This window comes from Channa argus, chromosome 16 (genome assembly GCF_033026475.1).
Source record: "Channa argus isolate prfri chromosome 16, Channa argus male v1.0, whole genome shotgun sequence".
NCBI classification, from domain to species: Eukaryota; Metazoa; Chordata; class Actinopteri; order Anabantiformes; family Channidae; genus Channa; species Channa argus.
The window spans coordinates 10,992,582-11,013,119 of NC_090212.1; the positions used below are offsets into that span (position 1 = coordinate 10,992,582).

Here is a 20,538-nt window from a genome sequence, read left to right on the forward strand (position 1 = left end):
AGATTAAACATTCTTTGTGCTACTGGATACTGCCATAAACGAAAGCACTGTTTTCTTACCATAAATGATTTCGTCTTTCACCTTATGCAACTCACGAACAACTTCATCCAAAATTTCCTGTAAAACAAAATTTCCTGCTTTTGATTTAAATTTTTTTTACAGGCTTTTTAAAATAAAAGTCTGCAATGTACAACACTTGTACTTGCCTTAATGTAATAAAACAAGCGTACAATTATACAAACCTGTTTCATTCTGTCAAACTCTGTGTCTGATTCACTAGTGCTGCCAATGGGTCTCACTCTGAAAGATAAGAGAACATTTAGTGTAAAAGAAAGACCTAAAAACATTTGGGTTATGAGTTTTAACTCTTCTTCTTATAATGATTTCCATTTCGGTCCACTCTAGTAGTTTCTGTAGTGCAAAGAATGTTTGATGCTACAAGTTTATGTTTTTATATACAACCCCTCCATTTCTCTTATCTGCAGACCTGGACACCAATGAGGACTTTTCTGCAGAATTGGATCGCTCCCATGGCTTCTTCACAGCATCTAGCAAGAAAGAAAAATACAACAACAACCTTAAAGCAGCAGGGCAGGGCAAAAGATAACTTAAATATTCATTTTTATAATGTGTTAATTGTGTTGTGCAATAATGTGGGCTGTTTGGTACCGGTAGAGTTCTGCTGACCTCGGCCACTAGAGTCATCCTGCAGGAGAGAAATGGCACTTTAAGTACTGTAAGTTTCTGAAATAGGTGAAATTTTAACTGACACTCTAAAGGAATAGTTTGATATTTTGTCATATTAGCTCATTTGTTCAATGACAAGACCAGAATCACTCTTACATGTGTGAGCAATACAGTTGGTTGCAAAAGTTTGCTAGTTCATTTTAATATGGAAAAAAGAGTAAATTAGGAATTCACTATTAAGCAAAACTTCTACCAGCTTAATGTGCATTAAATATCGTGTTTATTTTTTTAACATATTCAAAATTTTGCACCCAACTGACTGAAGCTACCACTAAGGGCCTGTTAGCTTAGCACATAGCATTTGGCTATTTCTGAATATTGAGTATGACACGTGACAAACTATCACGACAAACTCTTTATACTTTACACAATAAAATCTTCACTACATGTGTCCTTCCAGTGGCTTCATACACTATTTACCAGACAGAGTTGCAAATTGTATCTCCTCCTTCCTCAAATCATGAGAATAAAGCAAATTACCATTTACAGAATCCCAAACTAGTGCTTTAAGGCACAATACTTACCTCATCGGGTTTCTCAGAAGCTTTCCGTCTGTGACAGAGGGAAATTAGGACATGAGCAAATGGTCAGATCCCTAAAGATAACTGAGTAGCTAGTGCAGAAAGACTGAGACATAGATAAAATACCAGTACAAGAATTTACTTCCTTTACTGTAAGAAAACCAGAACCAGGAAGACGAAGTAAGTCTATGTGACAGGAAAGTAATTTCTCTTTTTTGTTCTAAAAGGTGAAAGGTGTGTGTATGTGGAGCTGTTTTACCTGCGAGCTAGTAAGGCATTCATCTCCTGCATCAGTCCCTCTCCACCACCACCACTGCCACCACTTGACCGGTTAGAGTCACTTTTGCCACCCGACCCAGGGGGGCTGCTTTCATCCTGAAGTGCACATTATAAAAAAAATTAATCCAGATTTTTGCTGTAGGGGTTAATCTATTTGTCTCCTTTCCTACCATAGAATATAAGTACACCATGACTGCACCAGATAACTACTGACAGACTAAAACCAGAAGAACCGGATCTACAACCGGTGAGGCCCACCCTATGTACTTTACGTAGTTTGGCTCCAGCCAATGCTGCAGCCAGTCCTGAGGGTTGGTGCTGGACCCCTGGTGGTCCGCCAGGAGGCCCTCCTCCAGTGGGCAGTGGAGGGGGCATGGGTGGGGGTACTGCCATTGGGGGTGGTGGACCTGGTGGTGGCGGTGGAGCTGGAGGACCAGCCATGGGTGCTGGAGCTGCAGCTGGTGGAGGAGCCACAGACAGCATAGATGGGTGACCTGCAGAGGCAGGGGGGCCTGGTAGGGGCAAAATTAAATTTGGGTTAATGGCTGTGCAGTTTGTTGATCTTTTTGGCCCTTGGAAGAATCACTGAACATCATTTCAGAAATAAAAAGTTACACATTCTCACTGTATAACAAATACTGAACAATTGCTGAAAGCAAGGCAACCAGTCAATTGGAATATACAACTGAAGTAAATGGAAATGATATGCATCATAATGGATTTCATGAAGACGGTGTCATTGTTTGGTAAAATTTGAGAAATATTTGGGAAACTGGTAAAGAGTTACAGAAAACTGAGATTAGAGAAACTGAAAGCTGAAATTAAAATGTGGACCTCAATATTTCATTTAAGCTGGTTCACATTCACATCATACAAACTGTGTAACTCATGAGTATGTGGACAAGCTTGGTCATATTTAATATGCTGTTGAAAATCCTTTGCAGTTGATTTTGGACATTTTCCATGTAATTGCTGCTTTGTCCTAAAGCTGGAGAATTATATAGCCTAATAAAGGTCAGTGGGTTCTAGATTCACATGTACAAAGTGCAGAACCTTCTGTTTTTTTACAGAGCTTCATATCTGATTTTTAGGTTCTTCACACCCTTCAAGTGTTTTCTATAGTACTGGCTGATTAGACCTTCTGGGCTTTCCGAGCTTTTGAACTCCATGACTTCAAAAATCTGTATACACTAATAGCACAGATAACAGTTGTCTCACCGTATAGGTGCAAAAGGGTGTGCCAGATCAAGCAGAGCATGTACACTGTCCTGAGCAAACCTTTGATCAGGCAACATAAGTGAAAACAAATATGTGGGTGGACTATGGGTGTGTATATTTGACACAAGTTCTGCTGTAATATTCTGGGAACATTTATTAAAAATGCACTCTCTTGCACATGACCGACCTTAAACACACACACACACACACACACACACACACACACACACACACACACACACACACACACAATACAAGTGTAACGTCCCTCTGCTGAGAGACTACCTCCTCCTCTCTCCACCTCATACTTACTGCTGCTGGACATTGGGGCCTGCTGGGGGACAGGGGAGGGGGTCTTCTTGGGTGAGCCCCCATCAGACATGGCAGTGTAAGAGGGGGGTGAGGAGGAGGAAGCTGTGGTGGTGGGGGCCTGGGCTTGCTGGTGGTACACCTGTTGTTGTTGTTGATGCTGCTGTTGAGGGTGGAAGGTGGATGGGTACTGGGGCTGGTGGGTGGGGGCAGGCCCTGGGCCTGTCTGACCTATCAGAGGAGGCAGTGGGATGGCCTCGCAGTACTGCGGGGTGAGTGGCAGATGCTGAGAATGAGGAGAGTAGGACTCATCTGGCTGGCCGTTGGTGTGAGAGTGGGGTTGGTGCTGTGGGTACTGGTGAGGGCCCGTGACAGCACTCTGGTCAAGAGGTGGGGGCTTCATCCTAGTGTTCAGGGGTGGGAGTGGGTGAGCCACTGGGAGGACGGGCTGTGGGGGCAAACCCTGCTTCACAGGCATGGCCACCATAACTGGAGGGGAAGAGGATGGGGGCAACTGTGCGTACATTTGCTGCAAATGAGAGGCAGACCAGGTGCCGTGTTTAGGGGGCGGCATCATGTCTTGTTGCTGTTGAAGGTGTAGGTGGCGGGCTGCTGTGGGTGGAGACAGGGGGATCTGACGGACCTGTCGGCCCTGGGTGGTCACTCCTGCCTGGACTGGGGAAAAGGCTGAGGCAAGCGAGGTGGAGAGCTGGGAGGAGAGCTGGGCCTTGTCCCTAGCAGCCCCCACCTCTTTCTCCTGACAGGGAGAGGAGGAGGGAGGAGAGGAGGAGGCCACGCGGACGTAGGAAGGTGGTAGTGTGCTAGCTCTGTACTGTCTGTACTCAGGAGGGGTATCTGGGTAGGTGGGATTGGAGGAGACTTTATATTGGAGAGTGGAAACGACTGTGACAAGCAAAGAGAGAAGGACAGAGAGGAGAGAGAGAAAGAGGAGATGCAGACAAAGAGGAGGGCAACAAACAAAGGAAAACAGAAAAGAGAAAAAAGTGAGAAGAATGAAAAGCAACCAACTTAACAACCAAGCAAGTAAAAATGAGAAAATTAGGAGCAATCCAAAAACTGAAGCCAATAGCGAATAAGAAAGAATCAAAATATCATAAAAAGAACAAGCAGCAGAATGCAACATGACTGAGCCACGATCAGAAAGCATACCGCATTTCATCCCAACGGCAGCTGGAAGAAAGAGATGGCAGTGGAGCATGTTGCAGGGAAAGGGATGTAAGGATATCGCCACTGACAGCAGGGACAAAGGAGGATGTTTAAGTCTGTATGTGTATTTAAGGGGCAGACTTGAACATAAATATGTTTGCATGGATAAAACAGGGGATACAAACTGGGAAGTAGTCGTTGCAACTACATGAGGAACACTAAGACATACCACACTGGGAAAACCTGTTTACGTCTAAGGACCAAATGTATCACGGGTCTGGAATCTCTGGGATTTATAAACAAGGAAATCACCCGTTTGCTTCAAAGTAAAGCCTGCTTTGCCTGAACCAACACTGACCACAACCCTCCCTCATTGAAAAAAAACTAGGCAGAGCAAATATTAGGCAAGGTTTACTGACAAGTGGTTTATGTTCACTTTTGTTTCTAGTATGTTATTGTAGCTCAGAGCATGCGCTATGCAGCCAATTCATTTTGGCTTCCGGATCAGCATGTGTGCATGAGACACTGTCACACAAAGTTTGTGTGTTTGTACAAGTCTCACCTGATCCTGATGTTCGTCGCTCCCTCTCTTTGTGTGCCTGCATCTGATGTTGCTCCATCATCCTATGAAGTGCAAGATGTCACTGCTCTTTCTTAAAATAGGCAGCTTTTATAAAACGTGCCTGTTAAGTTTACTATGTTTCTATTTATAACAGTATCATCAGTACTTCACATACTTGAACACTAAAAGTTGCAATGTCCCACAAAGGATGATAATATTAGTAAATTAAAGGTATTTCGGGTAGCTGACTGCATTGTATGAATAGATCATGCTAACAAGTAATATTTTTACCACCAAAGCTCAATGTCGCTTATTACTGTGAAACAGGTCTCTAATGTCAAACAAATACACGAGCCACATCACTGTAGTAGAGTACACGAGTAAACCTTACAACATCAATAAATGCACACTGGAACACAAAGTGTGTAGGGACCTTTTTGCCAGTGATAAATACTCCAATAATATGTCTCCTCTTATAAAATACCTCCTCTGTGCCTCACTTTCCTCTGAAGATGGCCCATTTTGGCGCTGGACAACTGGACCTGTAAGACACACCGGGAGGAAACCACATGAATTGTCGACATCATCAATCCTCGTATCAGCCATCATCTATGTTCCTAGTGGAGTAAAACATGTAAACCACAGTTCTGCTGTACAGTGCCGAGAGCTTTGGACATCCTTGTCATTTGGCGATATATTTGTATATATAAGCCAGGCAACAAATGGAAAGGCTAAAGACCAGAGGTTATTAAGGCAATACAGTAGCACTTGAAAATCTGTGAACCGTTTAGAATTTTCACAGTTTCTACACAGTTTCTACTCTAAAATTATCAGTTCAGTCAGGTTTTTCAATCAATGGCGTGACAATCAGGTGTGAGTCTGGGAGGCCTGGTATTCTTTATAGAATAGAAATCTGGGTTTTCAAATTCAAAGTCTGATTATGACAACGCAGGTTTGTAGAAGTGTGTCTTTGCTCAAACAACAACTATATGTTGAAGATGTGATGATTACACATACTGTAAAAATATAGGGTCAACAACCCTGCAACCCTGTGCCTTTAAATGTCTGCTTCTCCCCCATTTCTTTTCTATTTTTCCTCTGGAAACACACACTTTAAATTGTTTATCTTTTTGTACTCTATATTTCTGTGATTCTTTAATCCACATTTTGCCGTTAAGTGTCCCCCCCCCATTTTGGTGTTACTTCTATTTTCCTCTCCATATGCATTTCTCTAACCTGAATTCTAACCTGTGACCTGGCTGTACAACTATATCTTATGTGTGAAAATACATGAGGCAATTGTAAGACACATTTCAAAAAACAAAATCTTTGTATACAAAACAGTCCCAGTAGCGAGGGCAAGAAGAGAAGCCGTGTTAACTGAATGAAGAGACACTAGTAGGCACCATGTGAGGTACTGTGACTTTGCCCTGAAGAGCTAGCAAGCTGTTTATAATGTAATTTGCTCAACATGTTCCCAGCCACAGGAATTTCAACTGTGCTGTAAACCACAGCAGGGAAAGAGTCTAAGAGTGGAATAAACACAACGACTGAGAATAACATGGAGAAATATCCATGAAACAGCTACTAGCACAAATCCTATTGAACATGGGGATAATGGGTTTAAAATACAATAAAATAGAGGAGTGGTGAGCCATAAATCCTCCTAATAAAGCAACATTTGTATTTCAGTCACTGTGTCAACAAAGTTCAACACATCTTAGCTGCTGGTGCTGAATGTTGAATAATTATCATGAGCCACAGGACCATCTCAATTTAGCACTTTGCTTGTTGACCAACGTCAGATGTATTCAAACTGCCCTCCCCCTTGAAGTTAGAGCCTAATTTTTGGTGTGGCTATTAACAGGGAGCAGCACTTATCACATATCATCAGAATACCAGTCATTAAACGTCCAACACCCACTGTGACATCAAGAGCACCCATGGGTGATATTTCCGTTTGCTATATTTCCGGAGCGTGGGGGTGGTGGGTGGATATAAGTTGCAGTTTGAAAAGGTTATCCTGGATCACAGTCAGTAAAATAAGTAACAATTTGATTTAGACCAAATTAATGTACAATGTCCACCTGATTCCTTAGTCTTTTCACATTTATTGTGCTGTAACTTGGCATCAAATGTTATTTTGCCTGTGAGAATGTCACGTTTGTTGCTACAATGTGATTTAGTGTTAAACAACTTCACTTGTCCTCAGTTTTTAGCTTATATTATTTAATCTCAATCAGTTGACTCAAATAATCAACAACAATTTGTATAGCATAATAGTAATAATATAAATAGTATTTCTTGTTTAGATGAGTAATGTATGCTGCCATAGCTGACCTGGATGGTGGATTCTGTTGTTGTCTTCTGTTAGCAAGAAGCACAGAATATGGAAGCACTGCTTAGAACAACGGTTGGACAGGGGCAGTCCTGCTTGTTTTCCAGCTCTCACTGCCTTACCCACTGCTGGTTACCTGGGTCAGGTTTGTTCAGTCAAACAGAAGCTGGAGGAGCAGTGTCTAAGGCAGGGGGAATTGAAAAACAAACAGGATTGCAGCCCTTGAGGATCAAGTATTCCCCACCCCTGGCCCATAGATGCCTTGCTCTCTGACATTCCCCTGAACTCTGCTTGTTAGCTCATGCTAATTATGCTTTCAACTGACAAAATTGCACTTAAAATTCAACAAATATCCAGAGGGTTAAAAGCAAATTACTCTAATAAAATGTCTCTCTGAAAAAAGAGAAGGCACTGAAACAATAATGGCTTTGATTGAGACTAATACAACTTTTTACAGCAATGCTACTCATCTAGAATAAGTTTTAGATCACGGCCTTTAATGTGTTACATCAGCAATGTTCTCTCACTCCTTGCAGGTGTTGTAGATACAGGTCTTTGTTTAAATCCCCCTCCAGCTACAAAAATGCACACGGATTTCTGGTCAAAATCATTTGTGTGCAGAGTTTGACATTTTAGGAACCGTTTCTCTCTAAAACCTTAACAACTAAAGACATAGAGGTATGAGTGTGACTTTTTCACAAGTATTTTCAACTAATTTCAGCCTAATAACCAAATTAAAATATGTGATATGCAAAGAATGGGCATCATAGTTAGGTAGGAGAGATCTTGTTTTGAATGATTAAACTTAAGTTTAACGCTTCCTCAGACATTAATAATGCAGACGTGAAGGAGACAATTATCAACAATGTGTTGAGTTGTACTCTGCGTGTACCCATGCATACGTGCGTGTGCTTCTACTGCTGACATGATGGGTGGTATACAGCTCTGCCTGTTGCCATGGTGAAGGTTCAAGGAAGAACAGGAAGCCCAGGGGATGAGAGAGCCTGATCAGACTTGTAAGCATACTATGAAAGCTCAGGAGACTAATGTGGTTATATGTGAGTGTTCTAATTGAAAATTGCATTATTCCTCCCTGTTTTACTCTGTCATTGTTTCACTAAGTTAAAAGATGATAAATTACTAATAAGACAGAAAAACTTGATTTGCCAAATTCACACACTTCTCTGACTTCAATTCTGACTTGCAGAAATACTTCTGCTTCATCATATTTTGTTATATTAGTCAAGTCTGAGCACCCCCCCTGACTGGTTTCCTGTAGTAGTTAAGTCAAAATTCTTTGTGTCAATGTCTCTTACTTTGCTGTTTGTGGCAGGTAAACGGAAAATAAACGTATCCTTTATAATTTACTATATTAGAAGTAAAATTGCAAATAAACATTCATCTAAACTTCCCATGCAAAGTCTTCAAATTTAGTCTAGACTGTTCCTCATTTTACACTAATGAAATGTTATAATCTAATAAACAGTGCTCCTTCACACATTAGCTGGCAGTCTAAGTGTTTTGCTACAGCATGTTAGCAGCATTTCATATCGAGGCGATGGATGAAGCTCAACTACCCACCATTTGCTAAGCAGTTTGTTACCATGGAAAACATGCAGAGCTAGTGGACTCATTTCTCTCCAGCACAACACTTACTGAGGACGATGATGGCTGAGGAAACACGTCTGAGGACACCAGGAGAAATCTCTGGACTTATCATAGTGAGAAACTTTCCTAATGTGAGTTCTGTATGCTACTACAAGATGAATAAAGCTTAGGCAGCTTGGTGGAGTTAAGATAAGCATAAAAGAGTTTCCTGTAAACAGAGACACTTTTCCTTGCATAATGAGGCCCATCATGCCACATCCAAATGTGCCCAAAAAAAGAAGGGCTGCCGCGTGAGCACGGTGGGGTACAGCTTTACGTCTCCATATGGGATATTTTAGCCACCAACAGCAGAGTCACAAGGATAGGATGGGATGACACCGCAGTTACACACTTACAGATATTCACTCTCAATGTCTCTCTCTCTTTCTCTCTCTCACAAACACACACAGACACGCGCGCACACACACACACACACACACACACACACACACACACACACACACACACACACACAAAACTTATAAGTAGCTCGTAACAAGAGCTGGTCAGAAGCTACGTAGTAAACTAATAGTAGGTGTGTGTTTGACTTCAACTCAAATTCAGGCTTGAGGCACAATTTATTCACTGCCCATGTATAAAAACCATTATAAACAAACAATCTGCTATTTTGCCAATAATGCCTGTAATAATGATTATTCCTAGCTTTGCTAAAGTTTTGCAGCAAAGTTTAGAAGTTAATGCAACAAAAGTTAAAAAAATATATTTTAAACACTTTAAATGAGAAAAACATTAGGTGTTGTCGATCAGATGCACAACAGGTAGGGCAATGTCCCTAGTCTGATTCCAGCTGAAGACCGGTGATGCATGTCAGAGCCCTCTTTCTCCATCTCTATAGTTCATCTACAAGCTGTTCAATCAGATGTTAATAAAACAAACAAATTTTCAAATGATGATAATATGACAAATTCCATTCAGCAAAGAAACAATGCAAGATACTGATGTTTTTGTTTGGTCTAGAGTGAGCTGCGATGCCCATGACTATCCAGCAGAGGGTAGTACAGTTTGATTCAGTAGTTGGACTCCACAGGCTTTGAACACTGCATTGAATTTGGACATAAAGTCAGCAAATGGTATACTAGTTAAACATACTACTTCAATACTGTCTTCTAAATGATCCCCAACCTGCGTACACTGTCACATATACAATGTACAACCTGTTTAGTAGAGAGGGTTTAAATGAAAAACAATCCATCACAGAGTATAAATGTAGTCAAAAATATATGGATTATTACACTGTGTATACGTGGCCTTCTTTTGAAAGCACAAACAGATTGAAATGAATCACAGATGACGACTAAAAACACTCAGTTGTAATTTAACCTGTAATACATTTGAAAAACATCAGCAAGCTTCCAACACAAGTGAATGATTCAAAAATGCTCATCCGCAATTTCTCTACAATTTCTAATTTCTTAAAATGGACTAAATAGTGGTCAAAAGTAGGCATAATAACAATTATAATATGAACAGATGCAAAGCCTACCTCCACTGTCAGGTGAGCTGAGTACATTGAGGGCGAACAGCATGGCATTGGAGAAGGTGGTGGCCTCTTCCTTACTGGCAAAATTCAGCCCATAGACCTGGCGAGCATCACGCCACTGATGGAAGGTCGGGGTGGCCTGATTGTATTTCAGACCCTTCACTATGGAGTAATTGATCACCACCTTTAACACATGAAGGAAAATAATGCTTTAAATTAAAATGTTTATATAATTAAGTTAAGTGAAGCACATAAGGGACATGACGAACAAAGATGATTATTTATTATACAATCAAATTCCTAAAAAGAGCATAACCCAACCTGAAACACAACAAAATATATGGGCATAGATGTTAATTTCAGCATCTGAAGGGTTTTGCCATCACAAGGTGGTTGAAGTTGACAATTTCAATAACTCTCTCACCTGCTGGTCCTGCAGTTTGACGCCCACCACTCTGAAGGTGTTGTTGGCAGTATTGTGGTAGATGTTGATGCGGCTAAAACCCTGCTGCCCAGGCTTGATGGGCACCCACTTCTTACTGGCATCGTCGTAGACCATCACAGAGGCCCGCGCCTGGCAGATACTCTGTTCACTGGGGAGGAAGAAAGAAAAAGTGTCAACATTATTCTCATGCATTCAGAGGAAGATACAAAAAGCCAACAACTTCTGTCATCATTCAACAACAACATATTTCTATATTTAGGACAGGTGCTGAATAATAGAAAAATTCAAACAAATTTCTTTAGAACAGATCAAAGCTCCTACCACTTTATGGCAGAAGCCCACATTTAAAGCCCAGACCTCAACCTCAGTATATCATGTTTTAGGCTTTCAAATGAAAGCTAAGGGAACAGAAAATTAAAGGTGGGAAATATTTGGCTTTACTAGAAAATATTGGATAACAAAGCCACTTCACTGCATTTCACACAGTATCTTGACATGAATAGTGTAAACGTGATGGTGATCAATAAATCTGAACCATTGAGACAGGCTACTGTGTAATTGTCTGGTTAACTAGAGGTTCACTGGAGAGCCACACCTGTTTGCGGTTACCACTACAAGTAACCACTTTACTGCCACTGTAAGAATCTGACAGCATGTGCATACTGAGAAGAGGGTAGGTAGACATTTTAAAAACTATAAACAAGACCTCAAACTAAACCTAAATCCTTGTAAATTCCCCTTTTCCTCCTGTTTACTGTGGCATAGTGGCGCACCTATAGTGCATCAAGAGATGTGTACAGGCATCAGTGCAGGAGGGTGTGCGTGATCTGTCGGCTAATGATACAGTGTAGTAAAAATGCAAGTGTTTGATCAGCAACCATACCACCAGCTGAAGACACTAAGCAAATGAAAAGTTGCACATCGCTCACAGCTTTGAAAAGTCTAGAATAGCCATGTTCATTACCACATAACTGAAAAAAGAATTTATTTACTGGATAACACATTACTTAATTCCTTCTTTCACATGGCTTGAGTTCATACATTTTTTATTGATCCATAAGTGTTGTGTGTGACTACTGTTATCACTCTAGCACCATGTTGATCTCGAGGTGTTAAAATGGTTACAGTATGGAAACACATAGCAAGGGAGGTGGAGGCGTGGACAGGCAGAGGTGAGGCTGACTTGTAGAACTTGTAAACTGCCTAAATGCTTCTCTGAACCTTCTCTAATAATTCACTTTCAACTGGCAGAGAGACACACATTAGCAGTCCTAAGGCATGAGGGCCAAGAACAGCACATTAACAAGGGTCGTTGATGGGCTCGCTTAGTGTCAAAGCATTTCACTGCCCTCATGTCTGCAATAGTTTATATAAGATGACAAGACATATGAAAAAAAAAACACTAAATAAAGCAAAAGCCAATAGGATTACAGGTGAGTACAGGTGTGTTACTAAAGTTACAACTGTTGAACCTTCCATCACAGTTTGAGGACCTGGGATGGAGGCCTGAAGGATGTGAATAACATTCAAATGCCAACATGTGACCCCCCCCTCCCCTGACAACCTTTACTTCGACGTGCTGCTCTGCAGGAGGAAGACAGCATGACACCTGAGAGAGGCCCTGCAGAATGCACCAACACGTGGCTCAGTCTCAGCCTAGTTCCTCTTACTTCCCTGCCATCATCCCCTCTCCAGTCCCCATTTGGTCATTTAAACAACCTTAAATAACAGCAGTGATGAGAAAACAGCTTCACGTCCATGCTCCATCGCCAAGGTTTTGGGAGAGATACAGAATTACTCGTCATGTTGGTTTTTCTGAGCACGATACACATGTAAAGGATTTTAATAACTAAATTAAGAAAACAATAAAGTGCATTTTGGTGCAATATCCCTTAAAAAGTATTGTGTAAATTGGATATTTAAATTCAGAAGAGACAGTTTAACACAGGACAGCTGTATACAGATGTTTGTTTCTCTGCACTGAAAAAAAGTCTCACTGTAAAGTGCACAGCACATGTCATTCCTACAGGAGCAGCTTATAAAACTCGCTTGACAGATGGATTTCAGCAACAAGTCCCATGGTTACAACCGCCCTCCCTCTCCCTCTGTCAATATCTGTCACTCCCCACTGCACAACTGTTGTCAAGTTAACCAGAAGAAAAATCATATCAGCACTATGGTTTAAACCAGAGATTCAAAAAGTTAGTTTGATTGTCAGGATGTTTCAAGTAAGAGAAAGTAAGAGAAAAATGAGTCTACATGTAGATAGTAATGGCTGGAAAATGGTTACACAATAAATATCCTCCATTTAGGGACAAACAGGAACTTCAAAATCAAACAGGAAACACATTTGTCATGAGCCCAAGCAGATGTGAATGTGAAGTTCCTCAAATGCATTCAAATATAGCAAAGGAGGATCAAATCTAAAATCCTGTTTGACAGCTCTGAATCAGACACAATTTATTCCAGTCCACATTCCCACTTACGTATCAACAAAAACTCTACGTTTAAGGAGACGCTCCTATTCTCAATGCAAAACCATAAGGGACAACTATAGATATGGTGTTTCCTACATCTCTATATAAATTAAACTGAGATCTCTAATCACATAACAGACATTCTCTCCACTTCAGAGACCCAACAGACCACCAGAGTCTCACTGGGAAAAGAAAGGGAGGGCAGGAGGGAGGTGGCTGCATCTCTGTGATGGATCTTCTTACAAAAACAGGCCCTATTTCTGGAGCAGTTTGGGCCAGAGGGATGGAGTGCTTCAAATCTGATGCTGACGGTTTCAGTTCTCCCCAAGCAGTCAAAAATAAAGCGGGCATCTTGTCTACTCCTTCTTTACATACAGTAAGTTACTCAGTCAACACATCACAGGAAAAAAAGAAAAAAGAAAAAAAAACAAGGGAAAGACGATGATGATCTGGTTTAAAGTGTCTGTCCATGGGTTTCTTTGGTTTCCTTCATACAGTTGCTAATATTAGTGAAACACAACTTCTAGCAGTCACTAAATTCTTATGTGTGTGATCTAGTTACTGGGGATGGTGGACCCAGTCAGGGTCACTTGACAAAGAGGAGACAAGACAGAGCACATGATAGCTGTTTAACATCACAGCTGCTTCTACTGACTTACACAACATTCTGTTTTCGTCCCATTTCTGTCGAGCTTTCAGCTAGAAAAAGGGTGAACGAGGCAAAGCACACTGACTGTGTTTTTAGGATGAGACCAGAGCAGGCAATTCGGCATAATCTGAAAAAGGTCAACTATTGCTGAAAATCACAATCAGTGACATTAAAATAATGTGATGAATCAAGCAGAGGTTCAGAGTAGGAAAATCCATAACAGGATGAAGTAAAGGTCAAACAGAAGTAAAGATTATTTTAGAAAGACAACAAGATTTTAGCTTGCTGAATGGCATTTTAGCTGCTGCTACACATAGTGTGTAAGAGTATGTCAGTATGAGATACAGAAATTCATCTCTGCTTCATGGGCAGTACTGTAATAAACAGTACCATGGATAGTAGTCTATTATGGGTAGTATATATTTTTTTACAATGAACAGTACATTTGAACTATGAACAATACCATCTTTTATGGTTATAATACCAAGCTACTTTTGTGTAGGGCCGGTCATTTATTTCTTACAACAGATTTTATTGGCCACTTCGGTGAAGTGGAATCAGCACAACACTGATGATCTTGACTGTACCATACAGAAAACCGCTGCTTATCAGGCTGACATGGAGCAACATTACCATTTATTTGGAGTTTTTCATCAGCATGTGATGAACAGGTTTAAACCTTCTGTGATAATTCTACTAAAATATTCTTATAAATAATGTAGCTTTTAGTTGCAGAAGGGCTGTATGAATTATAGCTAAGCAATTTCTTTCCTCTGTCTGTTTCAATTATCTGAAGGCTTATACCTGCTGGTATTATCCCTCTTGTGTATTTTATAGTCGTCATCTACAAAAGTATTTCTTCACTACCATCTCATGAATAAAAAAAGAAACACTGTATCTTACCAGCATCAAACTGATAGGCTAATGAGACAAGCACAAATATATAAAATGCTGATCTAAAGTTTTGTAATGCAAAATATTCTTTTTATATTACCAGACAATATATTTGCACGGGTGTAGAAGAAACAGTACATTGGAATTTGAAGCACTACTCTGGGTCTTTCCTGGAAAATAAGGATCAAGTTGACTAGATTTGGCAAACAGCTCCTGTCTGAGCATTTCATCTTGTTTTTGCTGAACGAAGCAGATTTCTCAGTGGAGGCTGAATAATATTCACCTCAGAAGGCCGGCTGAGAAAGATGACAAGAAAAAAAGACAAGGAGAGACAGGGACGAATACACGGCAAGAAGAAAAACAAGAGCAGAGAGAATATGAAGATCTCTGCCTCATAGACGAGTGGTGAAAAGGAGGCCACATTTCCAGGCTTCTGAATTAGGCAAAACACTTTCAGGCACACATGGGTAGACATATGTGCACCCACTCCACACCCCTCCTCCTTTACATAAACCCCTAAAAATACTGAGTGTCACAGTTTTTCAGTCCATTAATGGAACCCGAGTGCAAGAAGACTGACGCCTGAACCTGATCCTGTTCAACCAATGACGATTATGAGCTGAGTGTGGATATTAGGAACATTAGTTTCATGTTACTATAAGATTCATTAACTTTACAATTGTAACACTTGTTGTATTTATGCTGGGAAATGTCTCCTTTGCCATACGGAGAGGGTAGGCTGGGTTGTTGGGGTCCACGAGGCGTTCTCTCTGGGTAGCACCCGAGGGCAGAGCTTCTGTTATCATGGCAATTAGCTTTTGTTGCTGGGGTAATTGTTTCATCCTGCTGGTTCACCATGGAAAGCGCCCGAACAGACCCGAACAAATGATGAATCATTCAACACAACCCTGCAGAGCCGGCTCATGACAGCAGTTCAGAATCGTTGAGTCTTTGTATCTGCGCTGAAAACTAAATGTTAAAAACACCTTCAAATGCGTACCAAAGCTGCAGAGTGCAGCGTCTGCAAAGATCTGTTCTGGATGCACCACGGACAAGAAAGCGGTACAGTGCTGTATTTCATGTACAACAAGTATAAAAGCCTGTAAGTCTTTGCTCTTTTTCCTAAACTTTCCAGGAATGGTGCAGTAGTGATAGGGTGTTTATGGCCATGCAGTGGCTCCACTCAAACACAACTACTACTTGACAAAAGATGAACAGATGATCTGAAATAGGATGGGAATTGTATGCAATGTAACCTGAACTATGTTAAATGTGTAAGGGGAACCTGGCAGGGGGTGACCTGCACCTGCCATGTAACAATAAGGGCTAAAGCTATGCCCAAAATATTATTTTCTCTGTCAACCGGATTTACAGACAACACAAAGAATTAACCCTGATTATTGGGAGAATCTCAGAGGTGCAGCTGGTGATTTATCCATTAATTGATTCATTTCATTCTAATTAAGCAGCTTAAAAAAAATCATAACCTCTTAAACAATGAGCTGAGAGAGAGTAAAGCATCCGGAGAGGCTTCCTGTGCAGCAGGAGTGATAATTGCACTGTTTTATGAATCCCCGGTTGGTGCTGTAGCTAATAGAGACACACATTCAGTGTCAGGGAGGCTTTATAATTAAATCTAGAGGATGTTTGGTAAATAAACAATGGCATCCTCAGATAGACAGTGTTTATCTCAGAGAAATATGCTGTAATATCTTAAATCTGGTTTCCTTAGGTGAAGGGACACATTTCAAACAAAGTCTACAAACTCTTAATATGGCTACAATTGTAAAATAAGCATGTTTGTGTTTGTGCTGGACAGATGGAGTGATGTGGACAGACCCAGTAACCCACAACAAAAGAAAGACTATTGTGAAATATAAAAAGACATCTAAATATAAAACACTACCAAAGTACAACTCAGTTTTATGTTGTAATGTGCTGCAACTCTTTTTGAAACAGCAACAGAAACACATACTGTAATTATACACCCACACAGAGTACCCATACTGTATGTACACCCAAAATAACAGTCATTCATAGTTTTAGTGAAGGGAAACACACACATTACTGCATATGGATTCAGTTAGATGTTATTTATTACGCTCACCATGAGGATTAGAGCAACAGGGTTCACTGGGCTTTTTAGGGGGAGGGCAGAGCCACCACCTGTGTACAGTATGGGTGGGGATGCATGCTTTTATAGTATGAATGCCTCTATGTATGTATTTGGGTGGGTGCAGGGGTCCAGCTGACAAAAGGAAGAGTTCTGTCTGACTGGCTGGATTAGAGGCAGAGCCTGACAGGCAGATCATTACCTCAGTGCAGTCTTAAATCTAAATTAACTAGGACTTAACTCTCGTACAAGACCTCTAATCTGCTCCACGGGGAAAGTACTCTTACAGGCACATGGAGGGAAAGAGGCCTATGGGGAGTAAAAACAGCACAAGCCAACTTTATTGCTCAGAAACAGCGTGAAGTGTGGTCATTTGTAATTTAGCAAACAAAGCGCAGTTAGCCTGTTCAAGAGAAACAGCAGGAAATGTGATATATGCCAGGTTTCAGGGGCGGCAATAATGTTTCTGCGTGTGACGCAAGACTGCTGCCAGAAGCATTAATTCAAACCAACAAAGATTCAAATGCAGACATTTAGAGTTAATGAACACCATTAAATATGCACATTAGTTGTTATTTCTGGTCAATCTATCACTTGGCTCCTCACTCACTACACTGACATAAAATTTCAAAATTTGACAAACTCTGTTAATGTTGTAAGTGATAGGTTTTTATTTACTTCTTTCATAAAATTCCCATTGGTGTGATAGATCATCTGATGGGGGCAAAGGCAATTTCAGTTCCATCTATCTACAATTATCTTTAGCCACTTATCCTGCTCAGGGCCGCAGGAGGTTGGAGCCTTTTCCAGCTGTCATTAGGCAAGAGGCAGGCAGTGTATCTTAGGTTAATGTTAATAAACAAACCAATGCCAAGAGACAGATGTTATCTTAGCTTAGCATAAATCTGGAAATAGAGAGAGCAATTTCCTGGCTTTGTTCCAGGGAAACCAAAATGAAAAAACTCACTGATTAATACATTACATTACATTAGTTTAACGAAAAATGGGACATACTAGACTGGCACTGACTAAAGACTAAGACTAGAAGCCACTGCTCCTTGCCATGAAACCTTGGGGTATAAAACCTCCCATGAAATGGCAGATTCACATTTTTTACACTTTGGTTTTATATGTATACCAGACACATCTCATTTAACTTCCAGCAAGAAAAAAAGCCATCTTATTTCCAAAAATGGCAAACTGTTCATTTAGGTTATTTAATTACATTTCAGTAGACAACACAACTATTTCTGACATGTGTGTTTCTGCTGTATGAAAATGTACCCATTCATCCATCCATTATCTGTAATCACTTAGTCTTTTTAGGGTCGTTGGGGGCTGGAGTTGATCCCTGCTGACAGAGAGCGAGAGGCCCGGTACACCCTGATCGCTAGTCCATTTCAGGGCCAACACAGAGAAACATGCATAGACAGACACCCATTCATGCTCACATTCACACCTATGTGCAATTTAGAGTCATCAATTTAAATGCATGTCTTTGGACTGTGGGAGGAAACCTGAGTAAACTAAAACGTGCAAGCTCCAACACTGTGGAGCCCATAAAAAAAATTATATCATACTTTTCTAAAATAGATATTGCTTCTGTAACAGAAGACAAAACATAGTTTTACACTAAAAATAATTAAGACTAGAATAATGAGGAACAAAAACACTTCCAAACTATATTTAATGGCATGGCCTTCACTTATGCATCAGAGTTCCACTAACAGGACTATTACATACAGGCACACAGCACTTCCCATTCTCTATGCAATGTCACCAAAGCCTCACTCATCCACCATATTGGCTAGAGTGTAATCACTGTAAATCACCACAGTGTGTTTATCTAACCCCTGCCCTGCTGCTACAAAGTATAGAGCAGGAGTGCAGAATGGGCTGCAATTAGGCCACAAAGACAAAGAGAGAGCAGAACACTGTGGTCTTAATGGCAATGATACATTAACATACTAAATGTCCTGGTTGTTGTGTAAAAAAAAATTCAATTATTTGATTTTCAGTTTGTAGCGCTGCACGGTAGCATTGAATGCCGGACCTGACGTATGCTGTCTTAATAGCTCGTTACAGTTCTCTTATGTCTGCTCATTAATGAAATTCACTTAATATCCGATTTTCCACATTCCATCTGTACTTGTGAGCCTTTGATCTACACTAAGAAAAAACACCATCACAGTATTTACAAGTTTCTATTGCAAAATTGTTAATACCCCTCCTAGAATCACTAGTTTATTGTGGTGGAGGGGTTTGGGTGCCTAAGTGATCCTGGGAGCTGTGTTGTTAGGTGCAAAACCACCGGGTAGGTTCTCTCAAAACAAAGGAGAAGAACCAGACTACGAGTGATTCAAAAAATGTATAATTCCAAATTGCTTTATCATACACTCTGTATATGATGAGCTATGAACCATGTCTGTTAATCTGGAGTTGGGGTCCCTCTGTTGTCACTTTTTTTTTCCATTTTTGCCACCAAAAATGATTATTTTAGTATATAAGGTATAACTGAGAGTGATATGTTATGTTTAGATTTAGTGAAACTTCTTTTTCAACCAGACTGTTACAACTATGAGTAAAGGTGAAAGTGACATATCATATGTTAATGAACAGGCAGGTCCTTGTGTCATTTAGGTTTAGGTTACTCAGCAGCTCCAATTACTGTTCAGATACAAACCTTTTAGTCGTTTATTTTATCAACTATCCCTTTTACTCAACACTCATCTAGAACACTAGCAACAACTGAGCCTTCATCCCTTCTCTCTCTGTCCCTGCAGAAAACAGGGAATGAAAAGGCGAGAGGTGCTGGCCTGAAAGGCTGCCGAATTAGCCCGAAGCCATGCTAACTTAAATGCTTGTGTGAATTAAAACATGTACGGAGCTCTTAAAGAACCCTGCTATTCAGAGATGCTTCATGTGAGGCTGCTGACTATTTAGAATAAAGTCGATGCTCAGTGGGCTACATCTATCTGCCAGTATCGCTGCTTTGACAGAAAAAAACCTCATCAAAGATGATCTGAGAAAAAAAACTTTTGACACTTAACTCTTATACACTGTTTTGTGTGCAGTTTTGTCAAAATGAAATTGTCCATGAGCACAAAAACTAATCCAAAATAACCTCAATTCTGTGTCCAAACGACCGGTTGTTCAAGCGAGATTAAGATTACAGATTAGTATTTTAGCTCTGATTAAAATACAGCAGGGAAAGATTTGTCCATCTGTGCTGCTGGAATATCACAACACTTTCTTTGTACACAATGATCGAACCTTTCAGACCAAACCAACAGACGTTAAACAAATCATAATTACATGCTTCTTTGCTTTCAGTTTGACTGCTGCGTTCGATATTTACTATCTATTACTCATCACTGACAGATACTAAGGTTAGGAATGATCTCACACAGACACGCACGCACAAAGTCAGACAAAGTGTTGGTACAAACCTGGCAGTAATGTGGCTGTAAAACAACCCCGAGTCACTGACACTCTGAGGGAGGCAATAGCGCAGCACTTGAAGCCGATGTAAGTCCATTTTGGTAAAAAGTAAAACAACACCGACGGCAGCAGTCTATGGCACAAACTCTCTTTTGTGATGCTCCATCAATGCATAAGTATAAGTCATTAAAAGCAACTTAATCCTCCTGCTGAAAGCTTGCGACATAAAT

The 20,538-nt window shown here is 40.5% G+C and overlaps 1 protein-coding gene across 7 annotated transcripts in view; it reads right to left on the reverse strand.

Moving 5' to 3' along the window:
* Positions 1-20,538, reverse strand: part of evla (Enah/Vasp-like a) — a 30,646-nt gene that overhangs the window by 1,526 nt on the left and 8,582 nt on the right. For 2 of the 7 annotated variants that reach the window (XM_067480786.1, XM_067480783.1), the window contains exons 2-13: positions 10,714-10,882; positions 10,293-10,473; positions 5,288-5,345; positions 4,804-4,865; positions 3,078-3,977; positions 1,806-2,059; positions 1,528-1,643; positions 1,272-1,299; positions 670-706; positions 488-548; positions 243-300; positions 60-117 (exon numbers count right to left, since the gene is read on the reverse strand). In XM_067480786.1, the coding sequence (XP_067336887.1) occupies positions 60-117; positions 243-300; positions 488-548; positions 670-706; positions 1,272-1,299; positions 1,528-1,643; positions 1,806-2,059; positions 3,078-3,977; positions 4,804-4,865; positions 5,288-5,345; positions 10,293-10,473; positions 10,714-10,882 (1,982 nt within the window). Of the gene's footprint in view, positions 1-59; positions 118-242; positions 301-487; positions 549-669; positions 707-1,271; positions 1,300-1,527; positions 1,644-1,805; positions 2,060-3,077; positions 3,978-4,803; positions 4,866-5,287; positions 5,346-8,797; positions 9,064-10,292; positions 10,474-10,713; positions 10,883-20,538 lie in introns of those variants that run through there. The other 5 variants (XM_067480784.1, XM_067480787.1, XM_067480789.1 and 2 more) reach the window with 5 other exon arrangements.